Source organism: Chenopodium quinoa, unplaced genomic scaffold (assembly GCF_001683475.1).
Source record: "Chenopodium quinoa cultivar QQ74 unplaced genomic scaffold, ASM168347v1, whole genome shotgun sequence".
Taxonomy (NCBI): Eukaryota; Viridiplantae; Streptophyta; class Magnoliopsida; order Caryophyllales; family Amaranthaceae; genus Chenopodium; species Chenopodium quinoa.
This window is the reverse complement of record NW_018745454.1, coordinates 2,812,753-2,830,100: the sequence shown is the minus strand read 5'-3', so window position 1 is coordinate 2,830,100 and position 17,348 is coordinate 2,812,753. Positions and strand designations below refer to the sequence as shown.

Genomic DNA, 17,348 nt, shown 5'->3' with positions numbered 1-17,348 from the left:
TTTTTATGGAATAACCATGTGATACGTGGGTTATTATTGGTGTATGTGATCAATATGAATGATCATATGTGATTTGGTTAGGTTGAAGTGTTTGAGTGTGCTTCCTCCATTATTGCATCTCCATGGAGATGAAGAAAAGCCACGTTTGGCGTTTAAAATTGCAAAAGACCACGGACACCAGCGAAGGGCCTGGCAAAGAAGATAACGGACACCAGCAAAGGGCCGTGGCAAAGAAGAATACGGACACCAGCAAAGGGTCGTGGCAAAGAAGACCACGGACACCAGCAAAGGGCCGTGACAAAAGACCACGGACACCAGCAAAGGACCGTGAAAAAGACCATGGACACCAGCAAAGGGCCGTGGTAGCAAAAGTTCGTTTTTTTTTTAAATAAAAAAAATTGAAGGCGACATCAACAGAGTAGTGCAACTCGATCAACTTCAACAAAGTGCGAATTTCCATTCCAATCGTAACGTTCGTGTTACTGTCGTTACGATTGCGGGAGGGTGTTAGGAATATAGGAAAATATATTATTATGATATATTTTCCATATAGATCTTATGATATTATATTTAGGATAATAATATATCTTAGTAATACTTTAAGATAGATTTATGAAAGTTTATATGATAGAGTTTATATTGTGTAGATTATCTTTTGTAGGCTATAAATAATAGCTAAGATCATCAATACAATTCAAGCTATTCTCTCGTAAATAATTTAGCAGTTTTCAAGGTTGCAATATTGAGCCAATATTTGCAAACGATATTACGTCTGATGAATGAATCCTTTATTGCAAAGCATTAATGAAGGTTGCACTTAAACAAATTTCATTCTTATACTCCCCTTGCATACCTTTTTTTATTTTTGTTTTTTATTTTTAATGTAATTAAACTAGCTCAACGTATGTCTACCGTTTAACTAGATTCTATGTTTTGATATACATGTTTATCTTTAAATCATTACAACATTTAGAACAATTACTTGAAAACAAAGAGTAAAGCGTGGTTCGTGCAGGTGGATGCACAATCCACATGGTGCATCTCTTCCAAGAAAAAAAATGGAAAGAACATTGCATAGAAACATAAAGAACATTTAGTTTAAGTGAAAAGAACATATTATAGAATTGTAAAAAACATTGTATAGAAATGTAAAGAACATTCAGTTAAAGTGCAAATAACATGTTATAAAATTGTAAAGAACATAACGTGCAGTTAAATAATGTTATTTATCTTCATGTTCTTTAATTGTCAGAATAATGTACTTTTATTTGTGACATATGTTGATTGTTTATTTTGAAATGTTCTTTGAATTTTGTCTTTAGATTATGGTGGTTTAATGAAAATAATGTTCATTACATTATATTAACATTAGAGGTGATAAAAAATTCGGGTCGGGCTGGGCCTTAACATATTATATCGTGTCCAAGGGCTTTTCGAGTTTTTTTCAGGCCGAGTTTGGATTTTTAACTAAAAAAACATTTTTAGGCTTGTCTAAACCCACCCTTATTTTTGGGCCGGGTCAAAGTTGATCACCTCTACGGATGTTGTTTAGATGTATATAAAGAGATGAAGTTGGATGTTTTTTTTTTTACAAAATAGTTATATGTTCTTTATAAAACAACTATATGTTCATTATAATACAACTATTTGATTTGTTCTTCATGAAATAACTATATGTTCTTTACAAAACACATGTATGTTCTTTACTGAACAACAGAATGTTCATTCCGTCTTTTTTAAGAGAAAATGGATGCACGGAGCATTGTGCATCCGCCTCCATAGAAAAAAATTCAAACAAATAGAGTATTAATGTATGATTATACGACTAGCACAAAGATGTATGACACATGTACATAGGGTATTAGAGTGCATAAATAACATACCAACTACCAGCAAATCTATTATAATCTTTAAATTAAATAATTTCTTTAGCTTACGAAATATAATAAACTTAATTTGGTACGCTACATGCTACATAGTACATGGAGAAAAAGAGCAAGACTGCCAAGAGCCCAAGACACACACCATCCTTACATCAATAAGGCGCAAACATCTGCCCACGATTTTGACATGCATACTATTGATATGATTTATTTTAGAGTAGTTCAATTATTGCTTAATTAATTGATCAATGGTCACACAATTTTAAAATAATCGAATAAATAAATATATAATGGAATTCCAATCATTCTAAAGTCGGGCCAAATAAAACTTGTGAAATGGATTGGATGATCATAGTGTCATCGTCAAACATCTCTTGTGTTGTTCTAGCAGCCACAAACTAACATTCTCTTTTGTCATCATCCATCGGCCTCCATACTTATTACTCGTACTAATGTCATGAATTTATAAAATTTGAATTTGATGCGTAATTTGTCCTTTCTCTCGGGTATATGTCATGACTTATGATGAGTTAGGCCTTAATTGTACTTATTTATATTTGCAAATCTTATATGGAGTATGTAGTATTAAAATTTGGTATATCCAAATGTATTTAAAAAGTTATATATGTAAGACTGAAAAGAACAAAATACTAACTAGCGAACATTGTACGTGTCACGAATACTTATGTTAATTCAATTCACGAATACTAATAAACATAAGTACGTAGTAATTAGGTTTTCTATTATATTTGTTACTTGGTAATTTTGTTCGTATATAGTAGGCACCAAGTCAAATGGGAGTAAGTATTTGACATCATCATTATGGTTGAGTATAATAGAGCTAAACATTAGACATATTTGGTTGTTGTGGTTGGACGAAAGCTAAAATGGAATGTATAAGGGGTGTAATTCTCTTTAGTCTTTACTAGTTGGAGTAGGAGAGAGATTATTTATTCATGATACACTTTTATTTGTGGTTCATAATTATAAGACTCAGCCTGACCTACCAATATGCAATTGATGACAATTTTGATTTTATTCATAATTTTCGCTTTGCTAATCACCTTTTTATTAAGTGTCTTATTAAACCTACCTTTTTTCTTCTTTGCATGTATATATCATACTAGCTTTTATATGATTTTACGTTAGTGACAATTGACAAGGTGCTGAGTTCGAACAATTTTATAATTTTATAATTCTTGGGATGGCGTTTTTAGTTGAGATTAGACCGTGTTTCTATTCCCATCACTCAAGAGTCAAGATATAATAATGCGTGTGAGAGTAAAAGTTAAGTATATATAAATATACTAATAGTAAAAAGTGTTTCTAAGAAAAAAAATTTACTATGTTGTGCACTTTTTTTTTTTTAATATTGATTCTCAATCCATGTTTATCAATTATATTTACAATAAAAAAAATGATAATCTTTACTATTTAATTTCTACAATATTATAATCATTTAGTACTTTGTATCATTCAATATAATCTATATACGTTTTAACATTGACTATGTCATTCGATTATACGAAGTATTACATTTATTGTAAACCTAAAAATATTGTATCGATCGGTATCACAACCTTGATTAGAAAATAAATAGAGGAGCAACCGAGATAGTCAACCTTATCTAATTGAGGAGCGAGCTAATTTTTTAAGTAAAATTCTATATACACTAGCTAATTCAATGTTTTAGTAAATAAAATACATAATTCGAGGAGTGAAGGGATGGAGGGATGGTTAGTCCCTCCATCTCCCCCCCATGTGATGGGGGTTCGACTCCTCACAGCCCCATTCCTGTGATAGGATAGGGCCCCCTCTCCGTAGTTTACCGGTCAAAAAAAAAATACATAATCTTATAAAACTAACTACTTTTTTGGTCTGGTTTACAATGTGGTCAACTATTAAGATAAGGGCCCAATTAGATTGTATTTGTGCATTGAAAAAGCAAAAAGTATATTCGAGGGTCAGCATTTTCAACCATATAAATATATAACAAATTAATAATGATAAACGGGCTTGGGCCACACACCTATCACAACTTCACAAGTGTTCACTTAAACAACCAAGAAGGTTCCAACTCAAAACCATATGGCAATGAAGGGAGTAGTCCCTTAGCCATATAAAGTGAACACGACTTTCTCCTTTCTTCAATGTGGGATACACATTCCACTATTTCTCTTCACTTTTATATACTCTTTTAAAGTGGGACAACATTTTCACTCACATGTGAATTTTCTCATGGGCTCAACAAATAATTAGATAGATATAAAAATAAATAAATACTTGTATATATAAATGCATAGCAGAAGAAATTGGCATGAACTATTGTCCACCTAAATGTATAGTTGTATACCAACGTAACATTATGTAATTTGGGCGCAAGTTTGTGGGCATCATTAGCTTGCGACCCACCCGTGATCGAATCCTTTTTGGCTTTCAGCCTTTCACCATTCATTCTTGTACACTTTCTTTGCCCCACTAGCCGCCCAAGAAGCTTGCATCAACTTCATTAGATCTAGGCTTTCATGCATTTACTTGGACGTACAAGTATTTTCATTATGACTACTCCGTACTTAATTTAATTTAATGTACGAGCATGGTATACGACTTATCCAACAAATTTACAACTGTTAATTTTACCGAACACGTCTTATATATTGCTAAGACTATATCATTCCTAATGAAGCAAACTGACTGATATGGATTGTTCAGCTAATTTTACTATGGTATGAATTGTTGTTCCTTATTTCAATGATGGTAAAATCCCATCATTATTCACTCACATCACCAAGGACAGTACTGTAAATAATTCAGCCATATTTAACATGTGTAAAATCTTCCATTTTAGCAGCTCAACAATCACATCAAAAATATGGCTTTCTACTATGAGGCACTAATTAATTGATTTTCCTAAAATACACACTGCTGAATGCAATTTTTATTATTGAATAAACGAACTTACACTTTACTAACATCCAAAGAAATTGTTTTGACAATTAAATACTACCCCAAGAAAAATTATATACAAAATGATATGATCGACGGTCCAGCTAGATAAGAAAATTAACAAGCTTAGCTTAGAATACTAATGAGCTTAATTAGCTCAGATCGCTACCAAAAATATTACTCGTACGTACTTAATTAACGTGCTATACATGCTTGATCGATCACATAACTCACTTCCGAAAAATAGATCAGAGAAGCAGCAGTCATCAAATGACTATATTGATTACATATCATTCTTTCTTCAAGGATCATTTGCCCTTGTGGTGTCCAACCTCGGAAAATAAAGAGGCCAACGGGTTTATTTCAGCAAATAGTACAAGCATTCGGGTTCTCTTCCATGCTTTGAACGTAGTAGTGTGTAGTCATTTGAGGGTTGTATTGCTTATAAGCCATGACAAGGTCGAGCACGGGGTCAGGCTTCTTTTCTTCCTCTTTTTTGCCCTCTTCTTTCTTAGGCTCTTCCTTCTTTTCCCCTTCTTTTTTAGGCTCTTCCTTCTTTTCCCCTTCTTTCTTTTCCCCTTCTTTCTTCTCCTCTTCCTTCTTTGGTTCTTCCTTCTTCTCCTTCTCCGGCTCTTTTGCAGGTCCTACGATAACTATGTGCGTGGTTGGCCAGTTTTTGCGCAGTTTGCTTACTACGCTTACTGGATCCACCGTGCCAATCACAGTTAACTTCTGCTCTTTCATGTCCATTGCAATAGAATCAATCCCTACATTATTTTTAATTAGGTAAAATTGCATTAGACCATTAGCTAGTATTTGCAAACAATGAGCAGATTCTAATGTAGGAAACAAGATTCCTAGGACCTTAATTAGTTAATTGTCTTGTTAGTTGTTACTAATGTCAATTTTCAAGGGAGGTAGTTGGTCTTGGAAATTTATGAAAAGTAATTTAGGTTGGTAATTCAAAATGGAGCAATATATTCTTTTCATTGACATTCAAAAAAAAGGGACAAATAATATTGCATTGTTACTAAAAATTGACATGTAATTATATACTTGTATTAACATTTATAAAAGATGGACTTGTAGTCAAAATGGAACGCTTTGAAAGGAGTTAAGAGCTTGATGTATAACAACCTTGTAAAGTGTTTGTAAAATAAGTACAATTATTGAAAAGATCATATCAAAATCGTCTTATGATATTATTATAGCATATGCTTAGAAATTTCCTGTGTCACCTAAAATGAATTCATCTGATCTTCACCATCAAAATCAAATCAACAAATGAGAGTTTTCATGTACACTAAGTAACTTATATAAAATTTATAATTACCCCTTAAACGGCTCCACCAAAAATTAAGTAAAAAAAATCTCACTAATATGCAGTCTATCTTACACAAAACATGCTCACTCAATCAGAATTGTAATGGAATTAGTATTTATTATAGAATTAGGCATGGTGACCTGATATGAGGTCCTAACTAGTATGAGTAGCAAAAACTGAGAGTTTGTGTAGGATAACCTGGATTTATTATAGAATTAGGCATGGTGACCTGATATGAGGTCCAGGTCCGGTCCGGTTTTGGACCGGTGTACACCCCTAAGGATAGGTCACAGCCTCACGAATTCAAATGTCCCTTCACATACTCCATAACTTACAAAGCCCTTGTGGCTCAAAAAAAATAAATTTGATGACATGATCCAGTACAATATTGCAATTTACTCCGTACTAAACAAAATCAATAATGACAACATAATAAACAAAGGTCCATATTTTTAATTTTTTTTTTTTTAAGAAGAGAATGATATCAGAAGTGTGGGGTCAACAAATTGCCAATTATTGATGAAATCAACTTCAAGCTTGCATCAGGAAAAAATATTCCAAATAGAATCACATCATCCATAAGTACCATAACATTCTTTTCTCTCTCATTTTTTTTTTTTAATATAAGAAACCTAACAAAAATTCTTTGATTAATCACCCAATTAAATCAATTAATTAGGACACAATAAGATTTCCAAGTGATGCAAATTTGGTGGTATGGATTACCTGGAAGAGTAGAGACTGACTTAAGAGCCTTTTGCTTCGCTTTGTCATCATGCAAGTCCAATTTCAACACAATTTTCTGTCATTAAATCAACCAAACAAACATTATTTCACACTTTTCTGTAAATTTTCAATTAAAAAAAAATAATTATAAAACAGAGCAAAATTTAAACAGGGCCTGTCAAAATAACAGATGATTATTTACTCCCGGACTTAATTTCATTTGTTTTTTCTTTTTTTTCAAGCTAATTAATCAATTAAAAATACCATGAAAATTAGATTAGCTTTTCTAAATTGCTGGTCGTAATTATACTGAGCATTCCACGAAATCAACAACAACAAAAAGGGAAAACAGAGTATATCATTTCTTAAATTTCTTACTTCGTACTTTTTAAGCTAATTAACTAACTGCTTAATATTATTTACAAAAAAGGGGTTCAAATCAAAAGCATATGATCGAAAAATACAGCAAAAGCATAAAGATATAACCCTTTCAATCAAAGGCAGAAAAAGATAATAACCCTTTGAACTTGAGACTTTAATTATACGTGTAAAATAGAATCTAAAGCACTTTCAGGCAAAACCCAATATTTGTTTGAGAATCAGAATCCAAATTATAGGAGAAATTTTATACCTTCATTTTTTATTTTTATTTTCTAAAGATTGTATCTTTGATTCTTTTAGATCTGAAATTTGAAGCAGAAACAAAGAAACTGAACTCTGAATGCAGAAGAAGAAAGAAGAAAGAAGAAAGAAGAGAGAGAAAGAGAGGAAAATAAAGGTGGTGGCTTTTTTAGAGAGAAGAGAGAATACGAAATCGAATATTTTGAGGGTTTTTATTCTAAGGAAATGAGTGACATTTGGACTTCAAGGGCCCAATATTATTAAATGAAATTAGAGAATTGTTTTGGCAAATATACAAACACAAGTGGAGGTAAGGGTAGCTATCTTGTTGTAAGAAACTTCCTCTCTTTGTGTTATATTTTTCAGTCCATTATTTCTTTGGATGAATATGAGTGGTAGAACTACTACGGTTTGAGGAAAATAACTTAAGGTTAAATACTCGATCATTATAGTTTCTTTCGTGTGGATAATAAATGTAAAATTTACCGAGATAGTTGACTTATGGACACGTTTAAATTCTTAAAAAGAGAAATAACACAAATACACGATTTATCCTACTATCAATACCAAACAACCAAATCAAGCTAAAGTAGGAATAAATAAATATTACATTAATATTGAAATGCAAACACCCCTACCCCTCAAACCGCCCAAAGCCCCACCGAAATTACGCATATAACATTAATCCTAATCCTCTTCTACTTATGTCAAACTCCCCCATAAATGAACAAGTACTATTTGATCAAATTAATGACTCATTCTTTACAAAAGATGACTCATCCTAGTCTAAAAAATAAATTAAAAAATATTGATGACTGGTCCTTTCCAAATAGGCATGAATCTCACGTATTTTACCCAAACAGGGTAATTTGTCAATTGTCAGAAGGTTTCAAAATTTTACAGTACCGCTTTTACTGTCAAAGCTAGTAAGTGATAAATATGTGTCGGTCCAACATTTTCTTAGAGAGAATCTGAATAATCTGATCATATAATTTCTTTCATGTTACTGTACTGGTTGTACGAGTAAATTTAAAAGAGTTTAATTTGCATGTGGTTGCTGCCATTATAACATAAATATATGGACATTAAAGTTTCCCTCTTTATATGAAATTCCAAATTTTTTGGTGTTGTAACTTTTATGTTCTTTAGTTTTAAATTTTAATGATGATTGTATCATTTTACCAACCCTTCGCTTAAAGGAATTGCATTGACATGTTTCACATAATTAAGTCATGGAATTAGCTAGTTTTGGGAGATCTAATAACCAAGCGATAATTGATGAAATGAAGTTGACATTATTCTAAGATTATTAGAAGTACAATTTGTTAATTCATGGATATTATTGGATCATAAAAAATTGTTAATATATGGATGCTTGTTGATCTTGATGAAGATAAGGTTTGGTGTGTTAGCTTGTCAATGCATTATTATTTTATCATGATGCTATGATGTACTAGACTTATACTTTGATAGTCCATACAAGTGTGTAGTGTTTTGAATTTGTTTAAAGTGTTCAAAATTTAGTTCAAGTGAAGTACAATTCAATGACCAACAACAGTGGCTCAAGTGGTAAGCAGCTTGATGTCTCTTAAGGGAGGTCTCGAGTTTGATAAACTTCGATGAATCGGGTGGGGCAAAACTCAAAATAAGTACAATTCAACAAATTGATCAAATGTTAGATATTTCATCCACATATTTAGTTGTAGTTGCAATATATCCCTATTTAAGGAGGAGATTAGGGGAGGTAAATTGAACAATTTAGTCATTAATAATAACTTAAAGCACCTGTAAGATAATGCATGTTCAATTATATTGTCATTAGAAGGTAAGAAGAAAAGAGAAGCTATGATAACTTGATAAGTAATAATGTGATAAGGTCTTTGTCAAAAAAAAAAATAAAAAAAAATAACGTGATAAGGTGAGTAAAAGATGATAATTGTGTAAAAAAAAAAAAAAAAAAAAAAGGAAAAAGGAAGATGAAATTCTAAGTGATGGTGATGTTATAACTTGGACAGCTTTAATTTCACAGCAACGTCTAAACAAGGGGCGGCAATTTGATTTTGACCAATAAAATGGAACTTTGGAAAACATATGGTGATATACTGATATGGGGTAAATGTTTGTTTGGCCATAACTATTACGAGTACAAAGAAAAAGTCAATAATTAATGTAACATTCAATTAAAGCATATGATATTGTTGAACATTTATTCTTACTACCAAATTTTTAAGTCTCATATAAGTTATACAGTATAATTTATCGAAAATTTATTTATTTTATTTTATTGAGAAATTTAACTAGAAAAAATAAATTAATTCCAACCGTGGTCTTTCACATAAATTAAGTTCAATCTCCTTACAACTCACAAGTATATATTATTCAATTATTGTAATGATAGTAGATTTTTTTTTATTTGATAAATCCGTTTATGGAGATCGAATTTATATTGAGCTGCAATATTAATCTCATGATGATCATATTATTTTGATGGAACATAACAATAATTACTCAATTATGATCAATATAATTGAGTAGTGTTCCGTACAGCTACATAACACTTTAATCTGTGATCTAAGCGTCTTACGACAATGTCCCTTGTTGTGTTGAAATTGTCTGCCTTGAATGCTTCGTTTATTTTATACCAGTATACGTGTTTGCTTACTTCTTCGTTTAATAGGTTGTGCTGTCCTACAAAAATCAATTATCCTGATCATTTTCACAAGACATAATCACTTGATCACATACAGTACTTCATAAAATGATAAAAGATAAGACTAGAAAGTAACACATATTCACGATTATTCAATTAATATACGTGTACAAAGTCTTTCATTATAATTTTACTTGCAAAAGTTATTCCATTATATAATTTCCTCACCGAAATTCAAAATTTATTGTTATGTATTACATAAAATTACACCATTAGGCATCAACATATAGTCTTTAGTCCAGGACATGGGTGATAAAAATAAAAAAAAAAAAAAAAAAAAAGGGTAATTCCCCCTATTTTGATCGATAACGTATTTGGTTATTCAAAAAAGGGTTTGTTCTCATAGACTGAACCCAACTGAACTGAACTGAATATTTTATAAGAGAAGGAAATTAGGAGATGAAATGAACTGAACTGAACTGAACTGAAAATAAACGCATGAGAACAGGTATACTTATCTATCTATTTACATCAACTTGAAACAAACAACATATATATATAATGGTTGAAAATATACTACTCGTACAGAAGAATACCAACCCAAGTGTTAGATGAATGGAGCTGAGCTCACAAGTGTTCATGTATTTATTATACAAAAGAAAGCCAACAATATTGTATCAGTTGAAAAATGTGTCGATAATAGCTGATTATTATAAGCATAGTGCGAAGTTTGTAGCTCTTAAGGTTTTTCTAGTTGTTTTCATTCCTTTTTATTCTTTATAAATTAGAATGATGCAATAATGTACATTGTGGTTTGGATGGTAGTTGCTATTTTGGTTATCCACTACGTCATCAATCTTCATCTTCATTCTTCTTTTGGTTTGGAATAAAAAGTAAGTAGCTTTTTATTTTTCGTGGCTAGTAATTAATATATTCCTTACGATTTATCACCCCTTAAAAATAAATAAATACATGTACTTCTTACCCTAAGTTTTAGTGAAATTGACCTTTTATCTTGTTCTTGCAACATTCTAATTTAGTAAACTATTACATTATTGTGGGGCTGTCAAGATTATTATTATTTTTTTTATTTTATTTTTTTTTTTTTTTTTTTTAAGAGAGTCAAAGACGGGGATGAGAATCGATCTTAGGATCACCTGGAAGTGGAATGAGAGTTATAACTCCTTGAGCTATCCTCACTCTCAACCGTCATGATTTTTAAGAAGGCAAGAAACACCAATCTACGATAATTTGATGATTTTTAAAATTTTGATCTAAAAAACTAAACTTATATTATGTTCCTCAATTTTCATAAAAACCATTAAAAACAACATATGATTTATTTAACTTTTCGGATTCATAATTGTTTGAGATGGATTGATTGTACATCTTTGCCATTTTTTTTTTTGTGTAATCAAATTTAAGGCGAATATTGATCAACCACATCTTTCTTACCTATTGTAAATGCTACATTACACTCAAGTATACCAAAAAAAAAAGTACTCATCATACAAAAACACCAATATGTGCGCGTGATGTACCTAGACGTAAAAACATAAAGCATTACAACTATTCTAAATCTTACAAATTCAACGCCCTTTGAGTCTTCAATATTGAATTAAGATATGGTGTTTCAAATTAGTATAACATCCGTATCTAAAGTCGGCCCTTTTTTTTTTTCTAAGCTTGTTACAGTAAACTTGTTGGGCTTGAAATTAACTTGGAAAATTCTTATTTTAGTGGTTGGATAAACAAAGGATACTACTGTCCACTGCTATATAATAAGCTGACTAGTATAATTTTAATTAATTTGACCAAACAGCAGATTCATGATCACTTAAGATGGCTAGGATTTTTGCTCGTGGTTGCGACTTTTTTTTTTATCAACGATAAATAAAGTCCAAAAAATTGACTTTCAAACTTTAAATAATATGAGTTTTTTTTAAGGATTGGAGTACATTTTGGCCAAATCAATGTGCTCACTTAATAATTTGATTATTTTGTGAGCTGCATGGCTCAATATTGGTTTTGTAACAAGCTAGACAAATATGTTAGTAAGTAACTATGTTAAAAGTGATGATTGTTAATGTATACGTACCACATGCTAAATACTCTTTCCGTATTTGTTTGTGGTGTAGTTTTTCCTATTTATATGTATATAACTGAATTAAAGAACCATTTATCACTTATTGATTCAAAATATTACTCCGTATGCCGTAGTAAGATTTATTTAGTTTGTATATGTATATGTATGGAGGGGATAATCGAATTTGAGGGGTGATGGATTACCTCGGTTGGCCTGAATATAGGCAATCATAAGAGTGTAAGACTAAATTTACCATTCATTCACAAAATTAACTACTTTAATTTTAAGGTGTTTGTTATAAATAAATAGGATTGATAATTTAAGTAGGCTAATTGATTAAATCATAGCCTTGCACCCTTGCGGATTTTGGACCTAAGCTTATTAGGATGGTAGTCTGGTAGGAATGCATGTCTCTTACTCGATCTCTTTACTTTTTAGGTGTTAAAGAGTTAACGAAAAAGTCAGGGAAAAGTAAGTCATATCTGATCTTTATCGGTTTATCAATTGAAAACGTAACATTTTGATGTTTTGCACAAATGTACAATATATATACTGATGGAATAATAACTTGAATCAAATTTAATAAATATTATGTTAACATGATTGTTATTTTACTATATTAATCTCAATGTTTATTTTCAAAAATTATTACGTACTCCATGTATTAAGTATTTGTCGTTTGTCGTCAAAGACTTAGGTCTCACAATCAGATTGGATTGGATGAGACATATGGATCATCACTCATCATCCTATACCAACTTTTTTGGGATAGCCTAGGTAGCCTAACAAGCACGACCCTAACTAGTAGGATTTGTTTTTTAGTTTTTTTATCACACTCTTTCGATCAAAATGTTAATCATATTGTCCCTAATGTCAAATGACTCATATCATATGGAGTATTACTTAAAATTGCACTTAAAAGGAGTATAAACTTAAAAGTTCTTTTTGGATCAGTATTTTATTAATTTTTAAAATGTTATCTTCAATCACATACATATAGATGGAGTTTTACCGAAATGATCAATTTTTTAGTGATTACACAATAATACAGCAGAAAAAAAGAAAAAAAAAAACAAAAAAACAAAAAAAACAGTGAAGTCTTATTTCCAATTATGCCACAAAAACCAATCTTTCTTTGTTATATCCTCTCATGCTAAGTGTCATGTACCCTTTAAACCCAATTTCTTCATATCATTCTTAATTCCTTCCATCTAAGATTCTCACAATCCCTCTGCTACACTTTCCTTACTAGCCCTTCTTTTGGTATATGTTTTCCATGCCCAAATCGGATAAACTATACACGTGCCAACACAATACTTGCCCTAACGAAAACTTCACACATACCTAATTATACCTCCACCGCAACAAAAATGATCTAACTCCTAAAACGGGCAACACATATTTTTAGCTACAATCGATGTCTTCCCAAAATTGAAAAGTCCAAAGTCAAGATCATCTAATGCTAAAATAGAATCAACTTAAAACCTTAGAAACAAACATTTATCAGTTTATAGCAAATTTTTTCTTTTTTTTTTTTGGGTATGGGCTGCTCAGCTGAAATCTTCACCATGCTAAGCCCATACCTTTCCATGTTGTTGGGCCACATACACATTTAATTATCCAAGCCCATTAATGTTTTATCTTCTTTTTTTCTTCCACTAGTAAGTAAAGATGGTAGAAGAATATGTTTTATAAAATTATACTCTATCAGAAACTACTATAGAAATATAGAAAACAGAGATAAGGGCATGCAATATGTTATCCAAAACAAAAGGAGCACAAACCACAAACTATCCACAAACAACTCTAATTTATCTGCAATGCCACGTCACACTGCCATTATCTAACACGTAATCACATCTGACCTATCATAATAAGGCAATAGATTAATTCCCACCAATCAAAACACCCAAATAAGATTCCTAGGTGGCACCCCCACATCCACCGAAACAAGCATTAAGATCAACCATTTTACAGAATACAAACTCATACAATCAACACTCTTACAACTAAAAAAAAAAAAAAAAGTTATCCTCTTGAGCTATCATCCAACGGTAGGGGCGGCAGTCATGGCTTCGGTGGCGGCATCGACAGCGGCGGCGTGTCTAGGAAAGTCAGAAATGTTGGGAAACACATTCAACTTAAGAAGTGCTACTTCCGCCCCTAGTAGTACAACTAGTGCTGGTCCTTCTAAGATTGTAGCTCTTTTTGGTGGTAAGAAAAAGGCGGCTGCTCCTCCTGCTAAGGCTAAGCCTGCTGCTGTTTCGTCCGCCGATGATGAGCTTGCTAAGTGGTATGGCCCTGACCGTAGGATCTTCTTGCCTGAAGGCCTTTTGGACCGTGATGACATTCCTGAGTACCTCAACGGAGAAGTTCCCGGAGAGTAAGCCTTTTTTTTTTTTTTTTTTAACTATATATATTACGACCTCTATTTTATTATTTTTATTTGCAGCGTTTTCACTTTTGCATTATTCACTTACTATTTATTATATTTGTCTCAATAGTTACATGTCAATTATTGTTGAATACAAGTATATTACATTTTGACAAACATGAAAATAAACGTTACTCTCTCTTTTCCTAAATTACATTCCTATTTCTAGCATTTATTTCTCACATAATTAATAGAAAGAGGTAACAATGTAATTTAGAGAGGGGGGTCACATAATTAATATTACCTCCGTTATATATTATTTGCAACGATTTGACACAAAATATAGAGGAAAAATGTCTAATCGTTGCACATAATATGTAACGGAGGTAGTAGAAAGAGGTAACAATGTAATTTAGAGAGAGGGGGGGGGGTGGGGGGACTGCGGGAGTACTGGTTAAATAAAAACAGAGGAATTATATGTGATTATGTTTAGATTTTGTTAGATCGTGTAATTCTTGAGTAATGACTTGCTAGTGTTAAACATATATAGTATGATAAGTGAAATTATATATTCCGTACTATTTAGCTTGGACTCATAATTACTTCAAGTAGATCAAAGTTCATGAAGTTATTTTGTTAGTAATACTTCATGTACTTGGAATGGTTTTCTTCTAGAATCTTGTTCGATTTGTTTTGGAATTTATGAAAAATGAAATGTAACCTTGCTTGACATGGATGACATTGGTTTATTGCAGCTATGGTTACGACCCTTTTGGTCTTGGAAAGAAGCCTGAGGACTTTGCCAAGTAAGCAAACTTTTCTATTGAAAAAACATTCATCATATATAAATTGTTAATTACAAATTAAATAGTTCATACTTTGTATAATGTAGAGTATTAATGATATATTCTTTGTTCAGATACCAAGCATATGAGTTGATCCACGCCCGTTGGGCTATGCTTGGAGCAGCCGGGTGCATCATCCCCGAAGCCTTCAACAAATTTGGTGCTAACTGTGGTCCTGAAGCTGTTTGGTTCAAGGTATATAAGAGTATTTCTTTGTAACACAAATATTCTTCATTAATGTTTCTTTTTTTGTCTATAATGTTTATTAATGGTACATGTTACATTGTTACATACTTGGACTGTAAATATTGTTGTTATTGTACAGACTGGTGCCTTGCTGCTAGATGGTAACACCTTAAACTACTTTGGAAAGCCTATTCCCATCAACCTTGTTGTTGCTGTTGTTGCTGAGGTTGTTCTCCTTGGTGGTGCCGAATACTACAGAATCATTAATGGCTTGGTATGTTCAGTTCCAGTTTTTGTCTCGTATCGTACTCCCTTTATACTACTGTCTTCTGATTTCTGAAGCTTTACATTCATAGCTAGTAATTCAGGACGATTTCATTGTAACCGTGTTAGTTATCATATTACTAGTTCAAATTAACTTGTTAGCTTCACTGTAAATTTTGAATGAAGATAGTTAATCAAATAATAAAATAATTTACAATCAAGTAGGAAATATACAATGGTGTTGCTCATTAGATTGTCAGTAATGATCATTTCAAGGATCACCTCCAATCTAGCTTGCTTGTAAAATTGAACGTGTTTGACAAAATTAATTGTTGTAATTACAAGTAGATATTAGTTGTCAGCTAACAACTTATAAATTAACTTATCAAAATACACCTATTGGAAATTAACCCACGATGTTAAGGTTGTAAGGTGCTCTTCTTTTCATTAGGTCAAGCTTAACTTTACAATTTGAATCGACTACATGAGATTGTTGAGTAAAGGAATTATGTAGTAGACAATTTCTAAGAATATTTTATAATTATGGTTGGCAGGATTTGGAAGACAAGCTTCACCCAGGAGGCCCATTTGACCCATTGGGCTTAGCCAATGACCCAGACCAAGCAGCCTTGTTGAAGGTGAAGGAGATCAAGAATGGTAGGCTGGCAATGTTTTCAATGTTCGCCTTCTTTATTCAGGCTTACGTGACAGGCCAAGGCCCAGTTGAGAATCTGGCTGCTCACCTTAGCGACCCTTTCGGTAACAACTTGCTCACTGTCATTTCTGGAGCTGCTGAAAGAGCCCCCACTCTATAATCTCATCTTAGTGCCCACTTTTGATTTGTACATTTTCATCCAACTTTTAAAAAAAACCTACATTTTGCATGAGGCGTTATCGTAATGTTAATGTTAATGTTAATCTATCTACTATTATAATATTCAGATGAGATCTAATCGTCTTTTTTCTTATTTATTTATTAATTGTCTTCTATTTTAAATTTTAATCTTGCTATTCTTTTTTCGGAAAAAAAAATAAAAATAAAATACAAGTAACTCTTAAGGTTAAGCAAATTTTATCAAAATATCCCTCAAATTTTTGAAAAAAAGGATTTCAAAAATCAAGATGTAATTTGGCATAATAACCCTTGCTTTACAGTATCTTGGAAACTTCGTTCTTTAGTAAAAAGTCATTCTAGTTGGTTAGAGTATATCCATATCATGTTTATGCATTGTGTAAGATCAATTAAGTAAAAACTCTTGAGATTGATGATTTTTATAGCAATAATGTTTAGTTAAACAAATGTTGGGTAGTAAACCCAAGAAGGCGTTAAATAATGGTAACAATTCAGAGTATCAATCTTGGATCCAATTTCTTTCTTAATTAGTGTGATTATTGGATTGCATAATAAAATAAGGCTTAGAGTGTTTTTTCAACCTCTAAGAC

General features: G+C 31.8%; 2 protein-coding genes across 2 annotated transcripts; one reads left to right on the top strand and one right to left on the bottom strand.

Annotated features, from left to right (window-relative positions):
- Positions 1–4,784: 4,784 nt before the first annotated feature.
- On the bottom strand, positions 4,785–7,906 carry LOC110714010 (heavy metal-associated isoprenylated plant protein 39-like). The gene is made up of 3 exons (XM_021892466.1): positions 7,511–7,906; positions 6,880–6,955; positions 4,785–5,596 (listed from the first exon to the last, which is right to left on the bottom strand). Exons 1-3 carry the CDS (start codon positions 7,514–7,516, stop codon positions 5,193–5,195), a joined length of 486 nt encoding a protein of 161 aa, XP_021748158.1. The 5' UTR covers positions 7,517–7,906; the 3' UTR covers positions 4,785–5,192.
- A 6,314-nt stretch (positions 7,907–14,220) lies between these two features.
- Positions 14,221–16,858, top strand: LOC110714610 (chlorophyll a-b binding protein CP26, chloroplastic-like). The gene is made up of 5 exons (XM_021893155.1): positions 14,221–14,619; positions 15,366–15,416; positions 15,530–15,650; positions 15,781–15,915; positions 16,460–16,858. Exons 1-5 carry the CDS (start codon positions 14,306–14,308, stop codon positions 16,718–16,720), a joined length of 882 nt encoding a protein of 293 aa, XP_021748847.1. The 5' UTR covers positions 14,221–14,305; the 3' UTR covers positions 16,721–16,858.
- The last annotated feature ends 490 nt before the right edge of the window (positions 16,859–17,348 follow it).